A 20,667-nucleotide genomic window follows, 5' to 3' on the forward strand; every position below is an offset into this window, starting at 1 on the left:
CACCACCCGAATTATATAAAGATGCGGTCCCGGCCGCTCCTGGAGCACCGTGATGCGCCTATTAAAGTGCCATTGACAGGAGGATAGAATATTTTCATACTGTTTAATCAGATGTATTAGTTTTCTTCTGTAGCCAAATGCTAATTTATTTTACCGAGAATATATAACGTTATAACGACCATACTATAGCTGGTTTCCTATAGCTAGGTGAGCTGCCCGGCTGAAAGATGGCCGTCTCTTCTCGCATAATTACGCAAGTCTCTCCCAAAACCACAGAATGGGTCCGACCATGCAGGAAATCTGACCCTAGGACCTTATATACTAGTATTCAAGAACAGAGGCACTCAAAGTGATCGAGAAAGTTTGTAGAAACTTTTAGGTCGTCCTCACCACCCCCCTCCCCCATGCCTCGATATTTCCTGGAAACTTTTGGTAAAATTCCAGGCGAACCTTAACCTCAACTTTCGCATTCAAAAATGGGTAGCATACAATCACACTGAAATACCAAATAGAAATGCCATTAAGAGTAAACATAAACCATCAAACTTCAAGTCAAACACACGTACCTGTGGTGGTGATTTGAGACCGAAGCCGAGCGCGGCGTTGGTTTTGGGCTTCCCAGCATACCCTGGGGCGGTGACCCCGCCTGATGACCCAGCGTATGTCACCATCCATGAGAATCGCTGTGCTATCGTGGAAGGTGTCGGCTGTAGGACCGGCCGAGTCGGCCGCCCCGATATGTATCGATGGAAGGTGGTCCCCTTTCCACGATAGTTATCGTGGAAGGCGATCGAACGGGGTGGATAACATGTCTCAGGAACCAAGCGCTTCGGGAACCTCCACGCCGAGAAGGGGGACAACAACGCCAACCCGAGCAGGGAGGAGTGGAACACATCCAGCCACCAGACCCGCAGAACAACGTCGCACCACAGGGACAACAGGATGCACCGCAGGGACAACAAGATGCGCCGCAGGGACAACAGGATGCGCCGCAGGGACAACAGGATGCACCGCAGGGACAACAGGAGGCGCCGCAGGGACAACAGGCAACGCCACAGGGACAGCGGGCCGCTCGGCAGGAGCAAGCGGGGCACAAGCTCCAGCGGACCCGCAGCCGGGGCCGGCGCTAGAGCAGCCCCAGGCGGCGCGGGCGGTAAGGGTACAGTCCTTGCAGTTGAATTTTCTGCATTTTCGGAATTTGAATGATGGCTTTTGGTTGCTACCATGTATTTGACTGTGTTATCTCGTGTGTGAGTTTCGTAAAGGTACGTTGCTCGTCTTGGTAGCATTGTTTTGATTTCGTACATCGTCTTAGTCAGTATGTAGAACCTCGGTCGGATTTGTATGCAAATTGTGTAATGCAGGGGGAATGGCGCACGTGCAGACTTGATTGCGCAGGGCGCACATTCCCACCTGGAGGCGCGGGTGTGGTTTCCTAGCGTGGATACCTAATTACTCCCGTGGTGAGCTACGAGTACACCGGGTGTGCGGATGGTTTTATCCATCGGGTAGCTCACGTGTAGGGCGAGGCGCCCTGTAATGTGTTACAAAGCGGTAAGGCGTTCAATAGGTGAACGCTGGGGTATCGCGTGGTGAGCGTGAAGGGCACGCGGAGCCGAGATGTACGGATCGCTGTACGCCTGGGGCGTACGGAGCGGTCGGTATAAAAGTACATTGGCTCGGAAACGCTTCATGGGAAGTTGCTTACATGTACAGTGTGTGAGCGGGAGCGTTTGAGGTTGCAATTTGCATGTGTATGACACACGTTAATCGGACTTGTGGTGTCGTTTATGCAGGTTATGGCAACACCCTTACATGTGGTCCAAGAGCTGAAGAAGCAGTTAGGCGCCATGAAGCAGGGGCGTACCACGGATATCAGGGAGGATCTGGTGCGATACGCAGGTCGACCAGTGGAGGCCTTCGACCCACAGGGCCCTGGCCCTCGGGGAGGCGCTGGTAGCCCAGGCAAGCAGAGAGAGCCATCTCGGGAGCGGCCTAGTCAAACGGCTGGCTAAGGTTATAGCTCAGTTTGTAAAGAGTCACAGAGCAAGATGCCCAAGGCTGGCGCAACTAAGAGTAAAGCCTCTAGAGCCAACACGTATGGTAATAGCTTTAAAGGCAAGGACGACAGGCCAACTCGAGGCCGGGTGATGAATGCTTTAGGTGCCATAAAGTAGGCCACGTTGGCAGAGATTGTAAGGAAGGCAAGCCTAGCGCATCGGATTAAATTGGTCAGAATTTATATTTGGAAATACTTTGTATACAACAAAGGAATGACAAGCGGCTTGATTATGGCTGTCTATGATGCAGAAAAGCTATGTAGGCTCGCCGGTGAGGCTCGCCGGTGGGAATGTCTCTTCTGAATAAAGTGGTGATGCAGAACTCTTTCTTGTCTTGAAATGTGTTCATCGCAATCTAAATAGTGTTGGATATCTTACTGATGAAAACGCATAGCACTTGAACTGCCTATAGTGGTAATCATGTTAGAATGGCGTTGAATAGATGAGTACTTGGTGCTAAGACAATTTTTCTGACCCTCTCTCCCGGCTGAGGGTCGAACGGCGTTGAGTTAGATAATGAGACCATCACAGCCCCATACAGCAAGTCAGCTGAGGCGTAGCACAAACGGCTCAGAGTGCTACACAGCAAAGTCGCTAGGGGGTGTAGTACAAGCATCGCATGGGGCTGCACAGCAACTTCGCCAGGGGGCGCAGCATAAGGAGATCGCATAGTGCCCATACGCCAAAGTCGGCAGGGGGCGCGGCATAAGCAACTCATAAGGGCGAGCAATATAGTAGCCCGGAGGTTTCGGGGCTGGTAAACGTGAAGTCAAGGAAGAAAATTTGTGTAGCCATGCCGATTTGCTGTGCATGCACCTATTAACCTGAGGCATGAGAACCGACACAGGTAACAGGACAATTGCAAACCGCAGGACAAAGGCAGAGGAAGTAAGGAGAGGAGGCAGGCTATGACGCCGCACAGCTACAGACAGTATGTGTAGCGTCGTGGTTGCATTGGGATATTTTTTTTTAGGAATATCTAAATCGCAGCTGTACCCTGCGCAGTGACTGGAGTTTCTGGTTATGGAGGCAGACTCAGTCCGCTCGACCTTCAGGCTACCAGAAGGAAGAAGATTTTGTTCGCCGCCCTGAGAGAGGGTGGGTTGAATGAGCAAAGTATGCCCGTTGTGAAGTGGCAAAAATTGACAGGGAATCTGGTCTCCTTTGGTCTAGCCGTGCCGGCGGCGAGACTACATTGTAGGGAGATGTTTCAAGCTATCAGATTGGCAAGCAAAAAGGCACAGGGGTCCGGATTGCGGGTAGCGTAAGAGAAGAAATACAACACTGGAGATTCGTAGACCAGTGGGAAGGGCACGTCCCTTAGAGGACGGAAAAGCATGAGTCGAGAGGGTCACATTCGGACGTATCAGGGGTTAAATGGCGCGGTTCGGCCGCAACGAACTAAGACAGGGTGTAGTTCGGAGATTACGGGACAGGGCAAGAACAGAAAGGTCAAAGAAGCTGAAGCTCTCATGCAGGTGCTTATGTCCATAGAAGAGCGGGTGCGCGTGCACAGTAAGAGGGTAGGCGCCTACGGAATGCTGGAAAATGCTGCCAGGTTGGCAGTAGACGCCCATGTGGACAACACGAATGTAATCTCCGCCGGGGACAACCAAGGGGGGAAAAGCCTCCAACTATCAAGGGCGGTGCGCAGACTATGGGAGACGGTGGTCAGTCTAAATGTTGAGTTAAGCCAGTCTTCACGCCGTCGAGAGTCAACGAAGCGGATGCCCCGCGTCCCGCCTTACCAAGGCGTCAGATGTGATGTTGCATAGAAAGGTCTTCCAATGGATCGATGCGGAGTTAGGAGGGGTCTCCGGGTTTGACACGGACCTCATGGTGTCACCATCCAGCGTGCAGTCAGCAAGGGACGGGCAAAATCTACGTTTCCTCAGTCCATACCCAACTCCGTATTTTGAAGAGGTCAATGTATTTGCACAGGACCTGATGGGTCGAGACTGTTGCGCATTCCCTCCCTTCAGCCTTATAACAGCCCTAGTAAATTTTGTGATGCAACAGAAGGCGAGGATGGTGTTGGTGGTACCGGACAGGTTCCCCAAGTGCTACTGGTTGCCAATTGTGGAAAGGGTGCGGGTAGCATGTGCGGGTTAACCAGTGCTATACTCACCGAGGAGAAGTGGTGGTTGGCAGGTACGGCCAACGGAGCGTGAACTAGTTCCGAGTCTCCTTGCGATAAGATAGAAATGTAAGGGATAACTCTGGCAACTAACGAGACCAGCAAGCGAATGAGGCAGGGGAATGCGTATGTTAACAGGCCTGTTCATCTGGGTTTCGGACCGTGGCAGAAACCCCAAGAGAACCGCCGATAGAAATAAGCTCAACTCCCAAACAAGGGCAGTTCAGTCGACAATTTTTCCCTACAATAGTCAAGGCGGGGAATTCACTAGCACCCCAGGTTGCTCGGGGTTCAGCGGGGTCCCAAGGTTATGGCTCCCGGTAGTAAAACGGGTAGGGTGCGGCTACCCTAATGGGTTCGGTTTCAATTTCTGCCAGCGAGGTGGAATGACAAAAGTTCAGGAGGCACCGGCGTTAATGCTTAGGGGCGCAGAGGGATCACGCCGCTATCGATAGCAGGTTGTAGTAACTCCTGGGAGAACAAAAATACTCCGCCTATATCAAGCAAAAGTCGGCTTTAAGCGACTTGTTAAAGAACTTCCTTAGAACCCTAACCCCACTTAAGACCTTAGACACGGTAGCTCCGGTAGACATTGTCATGTTCTTTATCTGGAAAGACCAGAAAGGGAAGACGAAAGTCCAAGAGGCGGTTGTAGGGCCGGCAAGGAGGAGTATAAATGCCCGTGTGGGCTAGCGTTTAAAACGGTTAACACATATGTGGGCAAGCTTACCAATTCTCAACGGCATGGCCATGGGTAGGGGGAGCGAATGGGACAAACGATTGGAAGATGGGAACCCGGCAAGGGGGAAAATGGTCAAGCAATACCCGGCGTCAGTGTCAGCGGAGCAGTTGAGACAGCGCTCGACTCCGCAACAGGCCAAGCCGGTATTCCTTGGCAAAGTAGTACAGGTTTGCGAAGCCATCCCAGAGAAAAGAACTTCCGGAAAATCCGCTGTTCACAATGGCAGGGATCAATCCATCTTCAAGGTGGCGTTTTTCTCGGGTGACCGCTTGGCTGACCTCTTGGAGACCAGAACAGCAGAGGTGTCAAGATTACCGTCAGGCGCATTGGTAATCAACCATGTGTGGGGGAAAACCTTGCGAGATGGCAGGCCCAATGTTTTCGTTTTAGAGAAGACAGGTGGCAGCTCCGTGGGCCCAAGAGAGGCAATCGGCTGGTCAATGGCAATCGCCAAACACCTATCCATAGAGTTGGAGGGTGGCTATCTCTTTTGAGCCACCGTTGGCGACGGCTCGGTGTTACCGGAGCAACCCTAGCCTCCACGGCAACAATAAATGACTCGTCCCGTAGACATCTGTAGAAGCAAGGCGTCGATTAAGGAGAAACATGTCATGGCTGTAGGGCAGGTTGCGCGATCGCTCTCCACATGGCGGGAGCATCTGAGTAAGAAGTGATGGATCATGTGGGGTGATGCGCAAAACGGATGGCAGCCCACTACATGAAATTGGGTAGGGTAATGAAGCTTGGGGAGGCAACATCGAGACTAGCGGCGGAAGAGGTAAAGCAAGCCGTAAAAATGTAGGAAAGAAATAACGTGCTACTAGGAATAAACAAAACCTTTTAGATTAACCCCCGCCTAAAGAAGACGTCGGCTATGGTAGGCAAAGGGACAAGCGAGCTCGACGAAGGACGATGGTTTCTTTCCTGTATGTTATATCATAGCGGGGTCTCGAGATCGAGCAAGGAATTGAGAAGGAACGGGTGACCTAATAAACGTCCTCTTGTTTGATACAGTTCTGCCTCTGTCTCTTTTTTCCACTATGGGCTCGATAGTATTAACGGTAAACAGTCACACATGCAAGAGCCGGAAAAACGGGGAATAGGAGTGGGGGGAGATGAGAGAGGGGATATATCTTCGAACGAAGTTTTGGGGATATTGAGAGTGGGGTATACTTTCAGTTGAAAGTATTGGGATGAAGTAAGGGGTAGGCTTTCTAGCGAAAGCTTGGTTTAGACCCTGTTCATACCAGACTTATATTTAGCGGTTTCAACCGGTTTTTCAAAAACCGGTTTTTATTTAACCTGGTGTGAACGCAAATTAACCGGTTTTTTAGGGGTTTAAATCCGATTTTGAAAAACCACCTCGGGAGGTGGTTTTTGAAGGGTTTTTGAGGGGTTTTTCCACCGAAAAACCTGGTCTGAACGCTAAGGGTTTATTGAACCGGTTTTTGCGTCATAATTCCGGGGTCACGAGGTCAGCATCCTGGCCGTGGACGACCTAAAGCTTTTTTATGGCGTTGTTTTGACCAATTTGAGTTCGTTTCCACTGTTTTCCCACGGTTTCTGTTAATTTTGAGATCGAAGGAATCAGCATACGCAACCTGGTCGACAGACGAGACGCTCCTGATACTTATTTATGTATTTGTGGAGAGCTGGACTCGCCGAATTTGACAAAGCTGGGGGGTGGGGGGTGCTCTACCGAAACAAACATGTTGGAGGAACCTGGTTTATTTAAAGATCAGTGCCGCAGTAAAAGGTAATGAACATGAAGACGGAATACAAGAAGGCGACAGCAATCGGAAGAGCGGGAGGAACGGTTATTCAAACTGCGTCATGCCCGATTAATTGGATATTCACCGGACAGGATTTTTACAAAACCGGTTATGAAAAGTCTGGTATGAACGCTAAGGGTTTTAGCCGGGTTTTCCTATTTAGCGGTTTCAACCGGTTTTTAAAAGTCTGGTATGAACGGGATCTTAGTTACGAAGAAGGGCGCGCCTCCAGGAGTTAGCGTAAAGGGGAACTCCCTACGCTAACTACGGGGACAAACGCAAATGATGGCGCGACGTAGGCACTGCCCCATAACTCATGCAGGATGATCCAATGATTGTGCAGTGTGGATAGTAACCTATCTTCACTGCACTGTGATTGGTCATCCGAAATGACGTCACCAACCAACCCCTTATAAGGCGCGCGCGCACTCCATTCTGCCCTTTCATTCGGAGACATCCGCAACCCCGAAGAAGCAAGGTGAGACCGACCCAGCAGTTATGGCAGGAGGGTGAAGCTTTAAGAGGAAAGGCATTTCCCGTCATTTTTTCTGACCCACCCACCCACCCAGATCCAGTGAAACTGCTCATCTGCGGGGACTCGGTTCACACCGCGCGACTTCGGCACTGCCCCATAACTCATGCAGGATGATCCAATGACTGTGCAGTGTGGATAGTAACCTTCTGGTGTATCCTTTCGGGTTGGTGTATCATTTTCATGTTGGTGGTTAAATTGTCGTGCATGCTACTGGAAAGAGTCGCAGTCCTTAGGACAGGACGTTATGCCCCCATTGGGAACATATGTCCCGAAACAGAGGTCAACAACCATATAAACATTTGTTCACAGAATTTATGCGTCCCTGTGTCAGACTTCCCCAAGTCGTGGTCGAGTGATGAAATACACCCTATAGCAAACATGGCATAATTTCCATGGGCTCAACGCCAGTCCGGTCTTGCACTCCAATCAGCAGNGAAGTATTGGGATGAAGTAAGGGGTAGGCTTTCTAGCGAAAGCTTGGTTTAGTTAGGAAGAAGGGCGCGCCTCCAGGTGTTAGCGTAAAGGGGAACTCCCTACGTTAACTACGGGGACAAACGCAAATGATGGCGCGACGTAGGCACTGCCCCATAACTCATGCAGGATGATCCAATGATTGTGCAGTGTGGATAGTAACCTATCTTCACTGCACTGTGATTGGTCATCCGAAATGACGTCACCAACCAACCCCTTATAAGGCGCGCGCGCACTCCATTCTGCCCTTTCATTCGGAGACATCCGCAACCCCGAAGAAGCAAGGTGAGACCGACCCAGCAGTTATGGCAGGAGGGTGGATGGGGGAAGCTTTAAGAGGAAAGGCATTTCCCTTCATTTTTTCTGACCCACCCACCCACCCAGATCCAGTGAAACTGCTCACCTGCGGGGACTCGGTTCACACCGCGCGACTTCGGCACTGCCCCATAACTCATGCAGGATGATCCAATGATTGTGCAGTGTGGATAGTAACCTTTTTTTTTACCTGCCATGGCCAGATTATCTAAAGATGTGTGTATTGTGTGTACAATCTACAGAAAGAGAAATGTACATCAGGTCCGATCATCCGATTTTCACGTTTCGGTTTTTTGGACTCGGTTCATGAAGTTACGTATTTTGGTTTGGCTCCTGGAATGTGCGAAAGAAATGACTCCCGGGACTGTCTACAGGGAACACTCGCACATTCGCGGTGTATCAGGACAGCGCGACTGGTCGGCATTAGCGCAGTCCCTGCAATTAGTAACAGTTGCACATCAATCCGGCCGAAAGCATGATTGTGTAACACACGCTACTTCTTCATATACCGGCTCATACTACAAGACGCCTTTACAACTAGCAAATCATTAAATTATCCGATCTACTAGTATGTGTGGTTTACCAGCCCCAGACCACATCCGACCACGAGGCAGAACACATTGATGGGTTGCTCAAAAATATTGTCCATTTTTCCAAAGAGCTGCTCCACTAACACTATGGAGCGGCCCAACCCAAAAATATTGCCCATGTGTACAGTCAAGCGGCCAGCATGCTCGTTGCTAGGACGACCGGCCAGTTGCTACGTGACTAAATACACGCCGCCACTAGGTCGCCACACCCGACCAGTTTGAAATCGATAGGATTACGTCATCGGTATTTACATTTCCTAATGTTGACCTCTGACCACCCCACATTTCCGTCCCCATCAGCCCCGCCGCGACTTACTACCGGTGACATAAACGGACGACAACATTTCAACGACATGGGGATGTTTAAAAAATAACCATTTACTCCAATATCAAAACAGCTACGGTAAAAATAAAAAGACGTGCATCATCCCGGACATAATGCCACACCACATGCGAAATTACACAAAAATGCGACGTACGGAAGAATGCGTTTTGGCTGCGAACATCTTCCAAAAAACTTGGCATCTCTTAACCATGGGCAAAAACATCTGGAACCACTTATCAAAACCACCCCGTATCTGCATGAAGTTCCACCCCCCACTGCTATTCCAAACAACGCGTTTTTCTGGACCATTCCAATTCGCCTCGTAATTGTAGGGGTGCGTCTGCAATATTACATTGACCGCGAAAGCAGCAACGGCAAAAATACACATTCGTGCATCAACACGGGCATGCCCGCAGACGGCGTATAAAATTGCGTGCCGATTACACAAAGAGAACCCAGTGTTTTGACTGCGAACATGAAAAATCAGCCGATCACAACACTCCATCCGGAGGTCCTGACCTCCTTCACGGAGTAACAATGCCGTATCTACCGATACACAAGGCGTCGTTTCCAGACCAGGTTGCATCAGTCTGACAGCGTCTCACGCTGCTGCTTGATAGGGTCAGCTCGTAACCTCGGTTGCAGGCGAAGTTGCAGGCCTCGGGATGGCGGAATTCTGAGCCCCTGTTGCAGGTCATTCTACCGTTCAGGGGACTGGCCAGGTCCGGGCATTTCACAGCTGAAACAAGTGTTATAACATTAATGCTTTAAGGCATAACTATATCAAAGTGGCGAATGGCAGAATAATTATAATTAATAATATAATATACTAAATTATAATCTAAATAATAAAAGCAACATGAGCCATCAATATCATTAAAGATGCTGAAAATATAACGTTGAAAATTGGTTACTGAACTTTTATTTTCCTTATAATCAATCAATCTACTCCCGTCTCGCGACTGTCTTTTTTTGTGTGTTTTTGTACCATGGTTACTACTGATACCGACAAACAACACCTAAGTTTTAGAAACAGTAGAGATGAAACGTTCAGCTGTACCTAAACACGGCGTGGTCCCTGCGCTGTTTATGTCAACAGGAATGGTCCAGCTCCCGTCGTGTCCACAAGAGTACTCGGCATAGATCACCCTGTCGTAACCAGGGTTACAGTGAAGCAGGCAGACGGCCTCGTACTCCGCGGAGGTGCTGTTAGCATACTCTGCCGTGTCGGCATTAGAGGATCCCGGGATAGAACACCTGAAGAAGCCGTTCGCAGGGTCAGAGATCTGGGAGGGTAAAGGAAACAGTAAATTAATTCGTTGATTCTAGGTTATAACCACGCGAAATGTTTCTTATCAAAACTACGACAGTAGATCATACCTTATACTAGTCCTCAGCAAACTGATTATCTTTTTTATCAAGAAACGCTTTTATCTTCTTATGGATGAAAACTCAACCAAGCACCGCAATCCGTGCATAAATCGTATTATTTCTATTTCATGCTTGGTAGTTTTTCTGCCTTGATCACGGATTAAGCCCAGTTCAGTTCTTTTCGAATGACTCTTCTGTTCATTTGTAAATAGAACCTTCTGAAATCCCTAAATGTTGCTCTGGAAAACCTCTACGTTTGACGTTTTGTCATTTTGTGGGATGGAGAAGGACAGTGGCTAGTAACAGCTAATTTCCTACTGACCGGGAAAGGCGGGCAGGAGATCCGTTCACAGCGTCTCCCGTCCCCGACTGTCCCGGGCCGGCAGCGGCAGCTGAAGGTCTGGTGGCCCGTCAGGTCGCAGATCCCGTGCTCAGGGTGGCAGTCGTGCAGGCCGAGCCGGCAGTAGTTAAAAGGGACGCATCTACACAAGGGTTCAGAAACGACAATGACATTATTTTCATTCAATACATTGACAAGTGTTCGTTGTAGAATCGACTGAAAGTTCATCGTCACATGTCGTGTTCCCTGATATTGTAAATCTCACAAGTCATTTCGTCACGACCAACCGAATCCATACGTCTCGAAAACACAACGTTAACGTTGTGAATATAGTTGGACCATGCACCAATTTGAAACATCTTTTTAAATTGCAGAAGGGCTCATTTTGGTAACATGACATGCAAAGAAAAGTAGAAAAATGAAAAATGGCCTAACCTTGGCTTATTGTTCCATTCGCCACTAGCCAGACACCTAAAGTTGTACAAACTATGAAGAATATGGCCGCTCTCGTAGCCAACTTTGTACCCGGGCTGACAGGTCAGGCGGCAGGAGTCCTGGTACCTGGTACCGCTGCACGTCAGGCTGCCGTTGACAGGGCTCTGGGTGGTAAAAAACATGTAATGCAAAATGTTATCACATTTGAGGATGCTTATGGTATTAAAGGAGAAGACAATAGTCTGGATAATTACAGTTAATATTATAGCATTTTATTATAGCATTTAGCTGTTTGTGTCACAGATTTTATTTTACAAAACCGTACGTACAGTAAGATTGCCGCAACCTTTCTTCTGACAGAACAGATCTGGTCCAGCCACAAATGGCTGAAGCGCTGCAGTTAAAAAAGAACTTAGTTAGAAAATGGTCAGTTCTACTACAGTCCTGAGTGTGTGCCCTGATTGCATGAGAATGGTCGCTGAAAAAGCAACATAAATCCGTACCTCCCTCCTGCAGGCTCCAGTTGCCGCTGCTATGACACGTTACGCGCTGGTGGTTTGTTCCTTCGTACCCGTCCGCACAGGTGACACCGCAGGTGTCCCCGTAGGTGTGTCCCTTGGCGCACCGTAGAGCGGTGTTGGGGAACTCAGGAGGGGATCCGCAACTCTCTGTCATAAATATACCTTGTTAAATATTTTTTTAAAAGCGTCCCAAATGCTCTACATTTAAAAATAGTCTCCTAACAATGTCATTGTGTTGGACTACAAGTAAGTACCATATAAGTATAGCATAGCTCTATCACGATATGATATATATATTACCTGGGATGCACTCTGGCTCCCCACTCCAGATTGCCTGGGCTGTGAGCCGGTTAACCTGGCAGGTAAAGTTGTCTTGTCCCAGCCGTTCGTAGCCGTCCTGACAGGTGAGATGACACGTCTCGCCGTACGTCGTACCTGTGCATGTGACGTCACCGTGTGCGGGTTTCTGTGCACGGAGGAAGACCTTAGACTGTTTGATTTTGGGGAAATATAAATACATCAACTGCCCAGACTGATTTGTAATCACCAATAACAATTGTCATTCTCTCTTGCCAAGCGTGCAACTTTTCCTTCCTGCATCTGCTTGGTGTTGAGGCTTATGAGAGAGAGAATGGTTTATTCAACAACAAAAACCCTTGCAGCAAAAATGCTGAATTGCGGTTTTTTTCCACTAAAATCGTGTGCTTATCAGCATAATGCATTGCAAATCAGAAATAACAAAGACATAAATCACTATAAAATTACATAAAAAACAATATCATCACGACTTACAGTTCTACTACTTTAACTGTCATTCAGCAGGCGGACACAATAGGGTAGTGTACTGTTTAACATGCGCTGTGTTCGGCACTTAAACTGTGTCAGTTCCGTGCTGTTCCTTAGTGTTCTATTATGTACATCCCCCCTTTGTGCTGGCAACCAATTACGGTATTTCTCACTGCTTGTGAGAGAACAAGCAAACCTCAGGCACAGTTCATCACGTCTGGTATCTAATCTACTAAGTCCAGTAGTGTCCAGGGCCGTGTGATAACAGTCATATTCCGACCCAAGTATTACTCTGAGTGATCGTTTCTGCACTCGTTCTATCTTCTGCGACAGTTCTCTGGTCAGTCCAGGGTGCCATATCACGCATGCGTTCTCCAACACAGGCCGCACAAACCCGATGTAGATGAGGATGAGATCACTTGTGTCCAGACCATGTTTCTTCAGGATTCTCAGCATATAGAGTCTCTTACTAGCTTTCCCGACGATCGAGGTGACATGCTCTGTCCATTTCAGGTTGTGCTGAAGAATAAGTCCTTATGCAGAAGGACAGGTATGGTACACGAGGTACATGTTACATGTATGTCAAAAACGCTCACCGAAATGTTTCCACAGTCAGCGATGACACAAGCCAGAGTCTGTGGGATGATAACGTCTGCATAGAAGATAGAATGTCGATTTTAATGCATTTTATGTATCTATCTATCTATCTATCTATCTAGATATAGATAGATAGATAGATAGATAGATAGATAGGTAGATAGATAGATAGATAGATAGATATAGATAGATAGATAGATAGATAGATAGATAGATAGATAGATATAGATAGATAGATAGATTCATATAGATAGATAGATAGATAGATAGATAGATAGATAGACAGATAGATAGATAGATACATAGATAGATGCATAGATAGAGATAGATAGATAGATAGATAGATAGATAGATTCATATAGATAAATAGATAGATAGATATAGATAGATATAGATAGATAGATAGATTCATATAGATAGATAGATAAATAGATAGATAGATAGATAGATAGATAGATAGATAGATAGATAGATAGATAGATAGATATAGATTGATATAGATATCACGTTATATGCAAAATGCCTCGCTTATTTGTATTCAACGATAAGTTTTGTTCTTTTTGTCATCATATCGATTCTAATATGCGCAATAAATGTGTAACTTTTCCCCACCTGCTGACACAGCATTCTCCATCTCTGTCGTCTTTCCTCTTTGGACGGTGGTCCAGTTTCCGGTCCAGCTGCAGCCCAGGGCGTGGTCCGTTTCCGGTAGGTACCCTACGTCACAGATGACGTCACAGGGGTCCGAGAACACGTGACCCTGGCACAGGTACGAGCCGTGTGGGGGGTCCTCAGGTGGACTGCAGGTTACTGTGTGATGATATAGATAACAACTCGGCAACAAACTTTGTACTCAGAATGCAGTGCTTAAAGTGTCTTTTTGTGTTGACCTAATATGTTGTCCTAACTTAGGCAAACGATCTTGTTTTTTAGACATTTGGTACTAGAAAAGCCTACATTTGGTCAAAAATAGCCAAAAAACCTATTTTATACAATTTTAAATGTCAAATCCGTAAGTGACATTCTTTGGACATATTTCAAGGTATCCCCATACCGAATTTCATTTTTTTAAAATTTAATACCAGGGTTCCAGATCCCAAAATGTACATTTTTGTCTGAAAATGGCCAAAAACCCAAACAAAGCAATTTCGAAAGCATGTTTTCATCAAGTGAACAGATCTCTGGGGGTATTTGGCCGCTATGCGTTCATGCCAAATTTCATTTGGCCCCAAAATGAAGAAATTGAATCCATTTAACGAAATGGCAGGAGGAGAAGAAGGAGGAGGAGAAGAAACACAAGAGAAGTAAATATTTTTCATGGTGTGGTGAAACCATAACTACCCTTTGTCAAGACCGACCTATAAAAAAAGTAAAGTGTATGAAAATGCCTGAGATACCGGCTCCTTCTTAACTTTATGCACATGAACGCCAAGACAACACCCTACCTGGGTCGCAATGTGCGGGTTTGTCCCAGTGTCCTGTAGCCGTGCACGTCAGTACAGGGTGTTGTGGCAGGTAGCCTCGCTCACAGACCACTCGGGATTCTGACATGTAGGTGGTTGTGATGCTGTTGACTCGGCCTTGATTCTTTGAAAAAAGGAGGTTTTAGTCATCAAACAAATTTGAAGTTGTGTCATGCAATACCAGGACGGTGAGCACCTTTTGTAAGAATTTTGATATAAAATTGGTGGGTCTATTCTGGTCGAGGTAAGTGGTCATTGATGGTAACTTTATATCAGTAGTGAAGTTTCTGTTCTTAGTAATTTGGACTATACAGTAGAAACTTGAAAGTAAGGTTTATGGTCTCATTCATGTATTACTCCGAGTGTACCCCCTAAAAGAGTACCAAGTCAAAAACTAAACGGCTGTTTGAACGCGTGTTTTTATTGGTGAGAATTTTCCCTTTAGCCATCCCAACTGATGTAAAACGTCAAAGCGGTGAAAGCTTGTTTGTAACTGATGAAATTAGGACGTAATTGTCGGCAGCCGCGCGCTAGGTCGGACGTGCACAGTCCATTGTTGTGAGTTGTGCGGTCGTAGGTTTGCAGCGCGGGAGGGCCTCTTGCGGACAGCTGCTAAGTGCAGTTTGTGATTCCCATAAAACAGGATTGTGTGTATAGAAGTCGTTGGCAATTTTTTTATGAGACGTAGAGTAAGTGTGCTCAACATAGCATGAAAGATATCAATTGATTTAATGTAGGATCATAGGGAACACGGTCTCGTAAGTCACTCATTAATGCATGGTTTCTAATGTATGGAAAAAACTCATGAATGAGACCTTAATTCTCGCACTCGCATTATTATTGTCATTAATTTGGTATGTTTGTTATTTTTTGCATAGATAAGACGTAAGAAATTAGTACCCCAAAGTTTCCTCCACAGTCCACGATTCTGCATACCGGCCGCCTGGATGCCCCAAACGTCTCTACAAAATAGAAAGAAAGAATTGTGTTGTTGAATTTGTATTAGACGGCTTTTTGTTTTTGTATAATTCCTTTGTGTACAAAATGTATTGTATATATTGTATAGTAAAATAATGGTAACAGGCTAGTGATGAATTTGATTTTTGAGGTTTCAAAAAAGGCAGATGCTTCACGATCATCTTTCATTTTGATATTTGGATTATTTTGACATCATTATTTTGATATTCAGACGCCTGTTTTGTATCGCCGAACTCCCCTTACCTAGGCGAGACAGAACATGCAGGAAGTCTAGGTTGGCCACTTTGTCGTCTAGAGTTGGGCCAATCCAGATCAACAACTGCCGCATCATGTTGAAGTCGATGATGTTTTCTTCTTGGATCATGTTTAGATATGTCTTCACAATAGAAAGATTGGGGACGTCATCAAGCTTCATTAAAATGTTAAACGTAACGTCCGCGAAGATTTGGTCGGAGATGCCGAGGTACTCGAACACCCGAGGGTCAGTGTTCGGCATCGTGTCGGCAGCCTGACCGACGCCGACGAGTGTCGACACGACTTCGGGCGCGATCGGCACCCATCGGCCGCGGTTGCAGAACAGCAGGCCCGCGTCATCAGTCTGGTAGCCCACGTCACACTTGGCGATGCACATGCGCACGTAGATGTTGTAGTAGGCGATGCTGGTGCAGTTGAAGCGGCCGTCATGCAAGTCAGGAAGAGGCGTGTCACTGCAAACTGGATCATGGAAAGATGTAACTAAAACATTCATAAATTGAAAGTTAGCAAGTTTAATAGGAAAACATATTTTTTGCTCTGTTTATCCTTCTTCCTTTTCTTCTTCAAACAAATAATGTCAATGACCTGGACCTGCACCAGACCCCTGACACCACGGTAACTGGCACCTGGTGCCAGACCCCTGACACCACGGTAACTGTAGCAGACACCCCGTGGTGTTGGGTTACATTTTGTAGCAGGACGGAGTTTGAGAGGCTGGTCCCTTATGTATGTATGTATACATATATGAATGTGTTTGAGTAAGACTAAACAGAGCAGTAAGGCTGGATCATATGAATTCATCACATACTGATGTGTTTTAAATGCAAACTGGCAATAAACAATAAAGAGGAGATAAATGAGGGGAGAAGAGATATAAACTCAGTCACGTTCACGCTGTAGCAGCGACACCTAGCGGCAATGCGAAGAACTTTGTGAACCAAAGACTCACATTCCTGCACAGGAGTCTCCACAGTCGGTTGCGGCACGTATCCAGGCGGCAGTATCGCTGATGTGTCCCCTCCGGCTGCCTGGAGCGCCAACTGGTACCACCTCTGCATCTCCGGGGAAAACTGCTGCATCCACACAGGCACCGGCTCAGGAGTCTTGTAGGCTGTTGAACCAGTGGAAAGTAACAAGAAATTTGAAAGTTTCGAAACTGGAATACTGTAGATAAAGATGATTATCAGATTGAGGAAGGTCAGAAGCACATAAAAGCGTGCGCACAGCTCGTTTTTTTTTAGAAAGCTAACTAAAATATATGGGGAAACTGTGAAATACCACGTGCGCTGACAAAAGAACCCTTTTGGTCAACAATCGGAAAAAAAAAACTTCCTATTAGAAATTAGACTTCTGCAGACTTAATGGAAACTGTGGCACTAGCTAGTTTCACCACAAATGTCACAAAAGTGATAAAATGAAGTCTAAGGAATCAGGTGATCGAAAAACAAGCTAACCTGGTATGACGTTGGTCTGGAAGAGGACAGCGAACACCACCGCTGTCAGGACGGCCAGGCAGTAGAAGATGGCGGCGAGGATGAGCAGCGTGTCCGGCCGCTTCTTGGGTGTCGGGTTCAGGGAGGAGCCGTACCCGTGCAGCGGCGGGCCGTACGGCCTCCACACGGCGCCGGGCTTCACCTGCTTCCCGCCGAACAGGGATTCACAGCTCGGCTGCCTTTTGAGTGGGACCTGCAAGCGAAACAAAGGATCAATACAGAAGTTTTGTTATACGGGGATGTCAGAGCATCGTGTAATAATAATAAGCCAGATAGCATGTTTGTCAAAAGGTCTTAAGTTTGAATCCCGGCCTCTCACACAGCTTGCACTCACTTTAAAAATTGCAAACTTCAAGCTGTAGTTCCGTATTTCGGGTAATCCACACCGGCACCGTGACCATGTTAAAAGAACCCGCCGCACAGCATCTAGGTGGGGGACACCGTTTACAAGTTGATCAAGCATATCAGTTTACAGTCTGTATTTATACCAAAGCTTTAAATGTGTAGTACCTTTATCTCATTTCCGCTGTGTTCCAGTTCTTCAGACTGGGACTCTAAATCTTCTACAAACAATGTATCCTTCTCTTCAACGGCAACGCTGTTTGGAATAGCAAGTCCGAGTTCCTGCCTGTCGTCCTGTACTTTGAAATCTCGCCTCATACAGGACCTTTCAACACCCGGCTGTCCCTTTAGCGGAACCTTCAAGAGATGTTAAGGGTCAGAACAGACGTTTTGTACAGGAACATCAAAAGAAACATCTAAAGCACTTGATGTATTTTCTTTACCTCCAAGACTGCATCCTACATGTACGTACTAGTACCTTGCATTTGGGTTCCTGCCTGTCGTCCGGTATTTTGAAGTCTCGCCACATGAATAACCTAGCACGCGTGCTCCCGATCTGGAGGGAAATAATGACATTTAGGTATGAAAAGCTTAAGCAAAGATGTTGAGGTCAGAATTCTTCTTGTCCGGGGAGCCATGAGTAAGATGTTAGTACGTTGGTGAAGGTTAATCATCCAGGTTAAAGATAAAGAGATAAAGCCGTTGAATTTTTTCCACCTGGATAAATTGAAATTTTAATACGTAAACGTTTCAAGTACCATCCGGTACCCTTCTTCAGTACAAATGTAGAGGAAATTTGCGGAACAAGAAACAAGTTCTAAATAAACAAAAACAGTCAATGTTCTAAAGAAGTTCTAAATAAACAATTTACCTTGTCAGTTACCTTTTGTTTATTTAGAACCTACTTTAGAACATTGACTATTTTTGTTTATTTAGAACTTATTTCTTGTTCCGTAAATTTCCTCTACATTGTACTAAAGAAGGGTACCGGATGGTACTTGAAACGTTTACGTATTAAAATTTCAATTTATCCATTTCGAAAAGATTCAACGGCTTTATGTCTTTAAGATGTTAGTAGTGTGGAAAACTAATTTTTAAAAAGCCCAGCTACAAAAATGAGTTTTGTTAGAGACGCAATAGAATTAATCCTTCTCTATGGTTCATAATGTTGGACACTTACATTAACGCTGGAGAGAAGGTTAAATGGATCATACACTAGAATGAGAAATGTCTTGAACATCTCATGGACACAAAGAGTTTCAAACCGTGAGCTGTGCAAAAATATACCACCGATTGTCGAAACAATACGACAAAGGAGACTACGTCTTGTATACCACTGTTGGAGGAAGTTAATGTCACTATCGACACAGACAGAAAATGAGAAATTTAATCTTGAAATTGTTACCGGTACTTGACCGATGTACTCTGCTGGTACTGTGTCCACAAACTTGTGTTTAGGCTTTGGACGTCTGGTTTGGATCCGCCCGGTTAAGTCACCTCGAGGCTGCAGGTGGTCACACCGGGTGGTCCAGGCATTTTTAGTCGGGTCGTGAAGCGACCTGCCCCGAGGCAGCTGCTCGGAGATGCCCGGTGTTGACGACATGTCTCTGAGATACGACAAAATGATGTGAACAAATACAACTATTTCACCCGGTTCTGACACGCTTAGACGATTACAATCGCTAAGCAGGACCCGTGCTTAGGCGAGTCTGTCGACTAAGCACCTTAGTCTAATAGGCCAGCCTACGCGCTTAGCGACAAAATCGTATCGAAAACTAAAGCAGATCCCTGGCAGATCTGGACCACAGGAGCCGCGAAGCCTCACGGGATCGCGGTCATCGCAGGCCAGGTCACGGCTCGGCATACTACAGCCGACCGTCCTGTACGTCTGGAAACTTCGCTACGCCACGCATATGTACATTTTACGTTAACTATTTTACAGGTAAGTGTTGCTCCAGGTTATGATTTCAACTTGGGCTGACATGGGATTCGGAAACAGCTCAAACAGTAACTAAACTGGGCTGTCAAAAACAATAATAAATGTCATGGCCTATGCATGGGGGAGGGGGGCAAAAAGGTTTCAATAAGCCTATATATATGTATAGGCTTTGCGAAAATCTGAACTAGGAACTAAGGGAGGGTTTGAGCTAATCTCGAAAAGGAACTAGGGAGGGCTTGATTTCGAGCAAATCTGCACAAGGTACTAGCAGAGCCCGACACTCTTCTCTGCAGGTAACATTGAAAATTGGAATTACCGCACAGCTCCAAATTATCTGGATACCAGATGAAAGACTGACACAGATATTACCTGTATGGTGCCATACCTGGTCCCCAGATAAAAGGCTGACACGGATATTTACATGTACAGAGCCTTATCTGGATACCAGATGAAAAGGCCACACAGATTTTACCTTACCTGGTTCCCAGATGAAAGGGCTACACAAATACAAAATATACAAGTACTAGTATCAATTATATTTAACCTGCACGGTGCCTTGCCTGGTCCACAGCTGAAAGGCTGACACACTATATGGTACTGTATGGTGCCTTACTAGTACCTGGATACCAGATGAAAGGGCCACACAGATATTGCCTGTACGGAGCCTTACCTGGCACCGTGTACCTGGATACCAGATAAAAGGGCCACACAGATATTACCTTACCTGGTTCACAGATGAAAGGGCTACACAAATACAAAACATACTAGTATTACCTGCATGGTGCCTTACCTGGTCCATGTACTACTACTACTAGTAGCTTTATATAAAGATGTAGGCATATTTGGATTTTTATTTGTTGCATGACTGTTAAACCATGTATTAAGTTTAAAAGAAATGATGGCAATACTAGTAGTTTCCAGTTTTCAATGTAATCCATATGTTCTGAGTGGTACAGGTAAAATGTGTCTGGTGCAGGTGATTTTCAATTATTGTAATTCGGTCAGGAGCCTTTTAGCTGTGGACCAGGCAAGGCACTGTGCAGGTAATATCTGTGTGGCCCTTTCATCTGGTATCCAGATAAGGCTCCGTGCAGGTGATATCTGTGTCAGCCTTTTATCTTGGGACCAGGTAAGGCACCGTACAGGTAATATCTGTGTCATTCGTTCACTCTGGTAACCAGGTAAGGCACCGTGCAGTTG

The 20,667-nt window shown here is 46.3% G+C and overlaps 2 protein-coding genes across 2 annotated transcripts; one reads left to right on the forward strand and one right to left on the reverse strand.

Annotated features, from left to right (window-relative positions):
* Window positions 1-652: 652 nt before the first annotated feature.
* Window positions 653-2,385, forward strand: LOC109470380 (PE-PGRS family protein PE_PGRS26-like). The gene is made up of 2 exons (XM_019769315.1): window positions 653-1,153; window positions 1,797-2,385. Exons 1-2 carry the CDS (start codon window positions 943-945, stop codon window positions 1,958-1,960), a joined length of 375 nt encoding a protein of 124 aa, XP_019624874.1. The 5' UTR covers window positions 653-942; the 3' UTR covers window positions 1,961-2,385.
* A 7,086-nt stretch (window positions 2,386-9,471) lies between these two features.
* On the reverse strand, window positions 9,472-19,036 carry LOC109470371 (sushi, von Willebrand factor type A, EGF and pentraxin domain-containing protein 1-like). Its single transcript, XM_019769307.1, has 17 exons — window positions 18,934-19,036; window positions 18,007-18,084; window positions 17,697-17,885; window positions 17,148-17,379; window positions 16,643-16,804; window positions 15,682-16,152; window positions 15,361-15,422; window positions 14,443-14,584; window positions 13,610-13,807; window positions 12,997-13,052; window positions 11,915-12,080; window positions 11,597-11,761; window positions 11,423-11,487; window positions 11,094-11,257; window positions 10,641-10,800; window positions 10,008-10,233; window positions 9,472-9,686 (listed from the first exon to the last, which is right to left on the reverse strand). The coding sequence occupies exons 2-17, from the start codon at window positions 18,055-18,057 to the stop codon at window positions 9,472-9,474; spliced, it is 2,724 nt and encodes a 907-aa protein (XP_019624866.1). The 5' UTR covers window positions 18,058-18,084; window positions 18,934-19,036.
* Window positions 19,037-20,667: the final 1,631 nt, after the last annotated feature.

This window comes from Branchiostoma belcheri, unplaced genomic scaffold (genome assembly GCF_001625305.1).
Source record: "Branchiostoma belcheri isolate BF01 breed outbred unplaced genomic scaffold, Haploidv18h27 scaffold221, whole genome shotgun sequence".
In the NCBI taxonomy this organism is placed as follows: domain Eukaryota; kingdom Metazoa; phylum Chordata; class Leptocardii; order Amphioxiformes; family Branchiostomatidae; genus Branchiostoma; species Branchiostoma belcheri.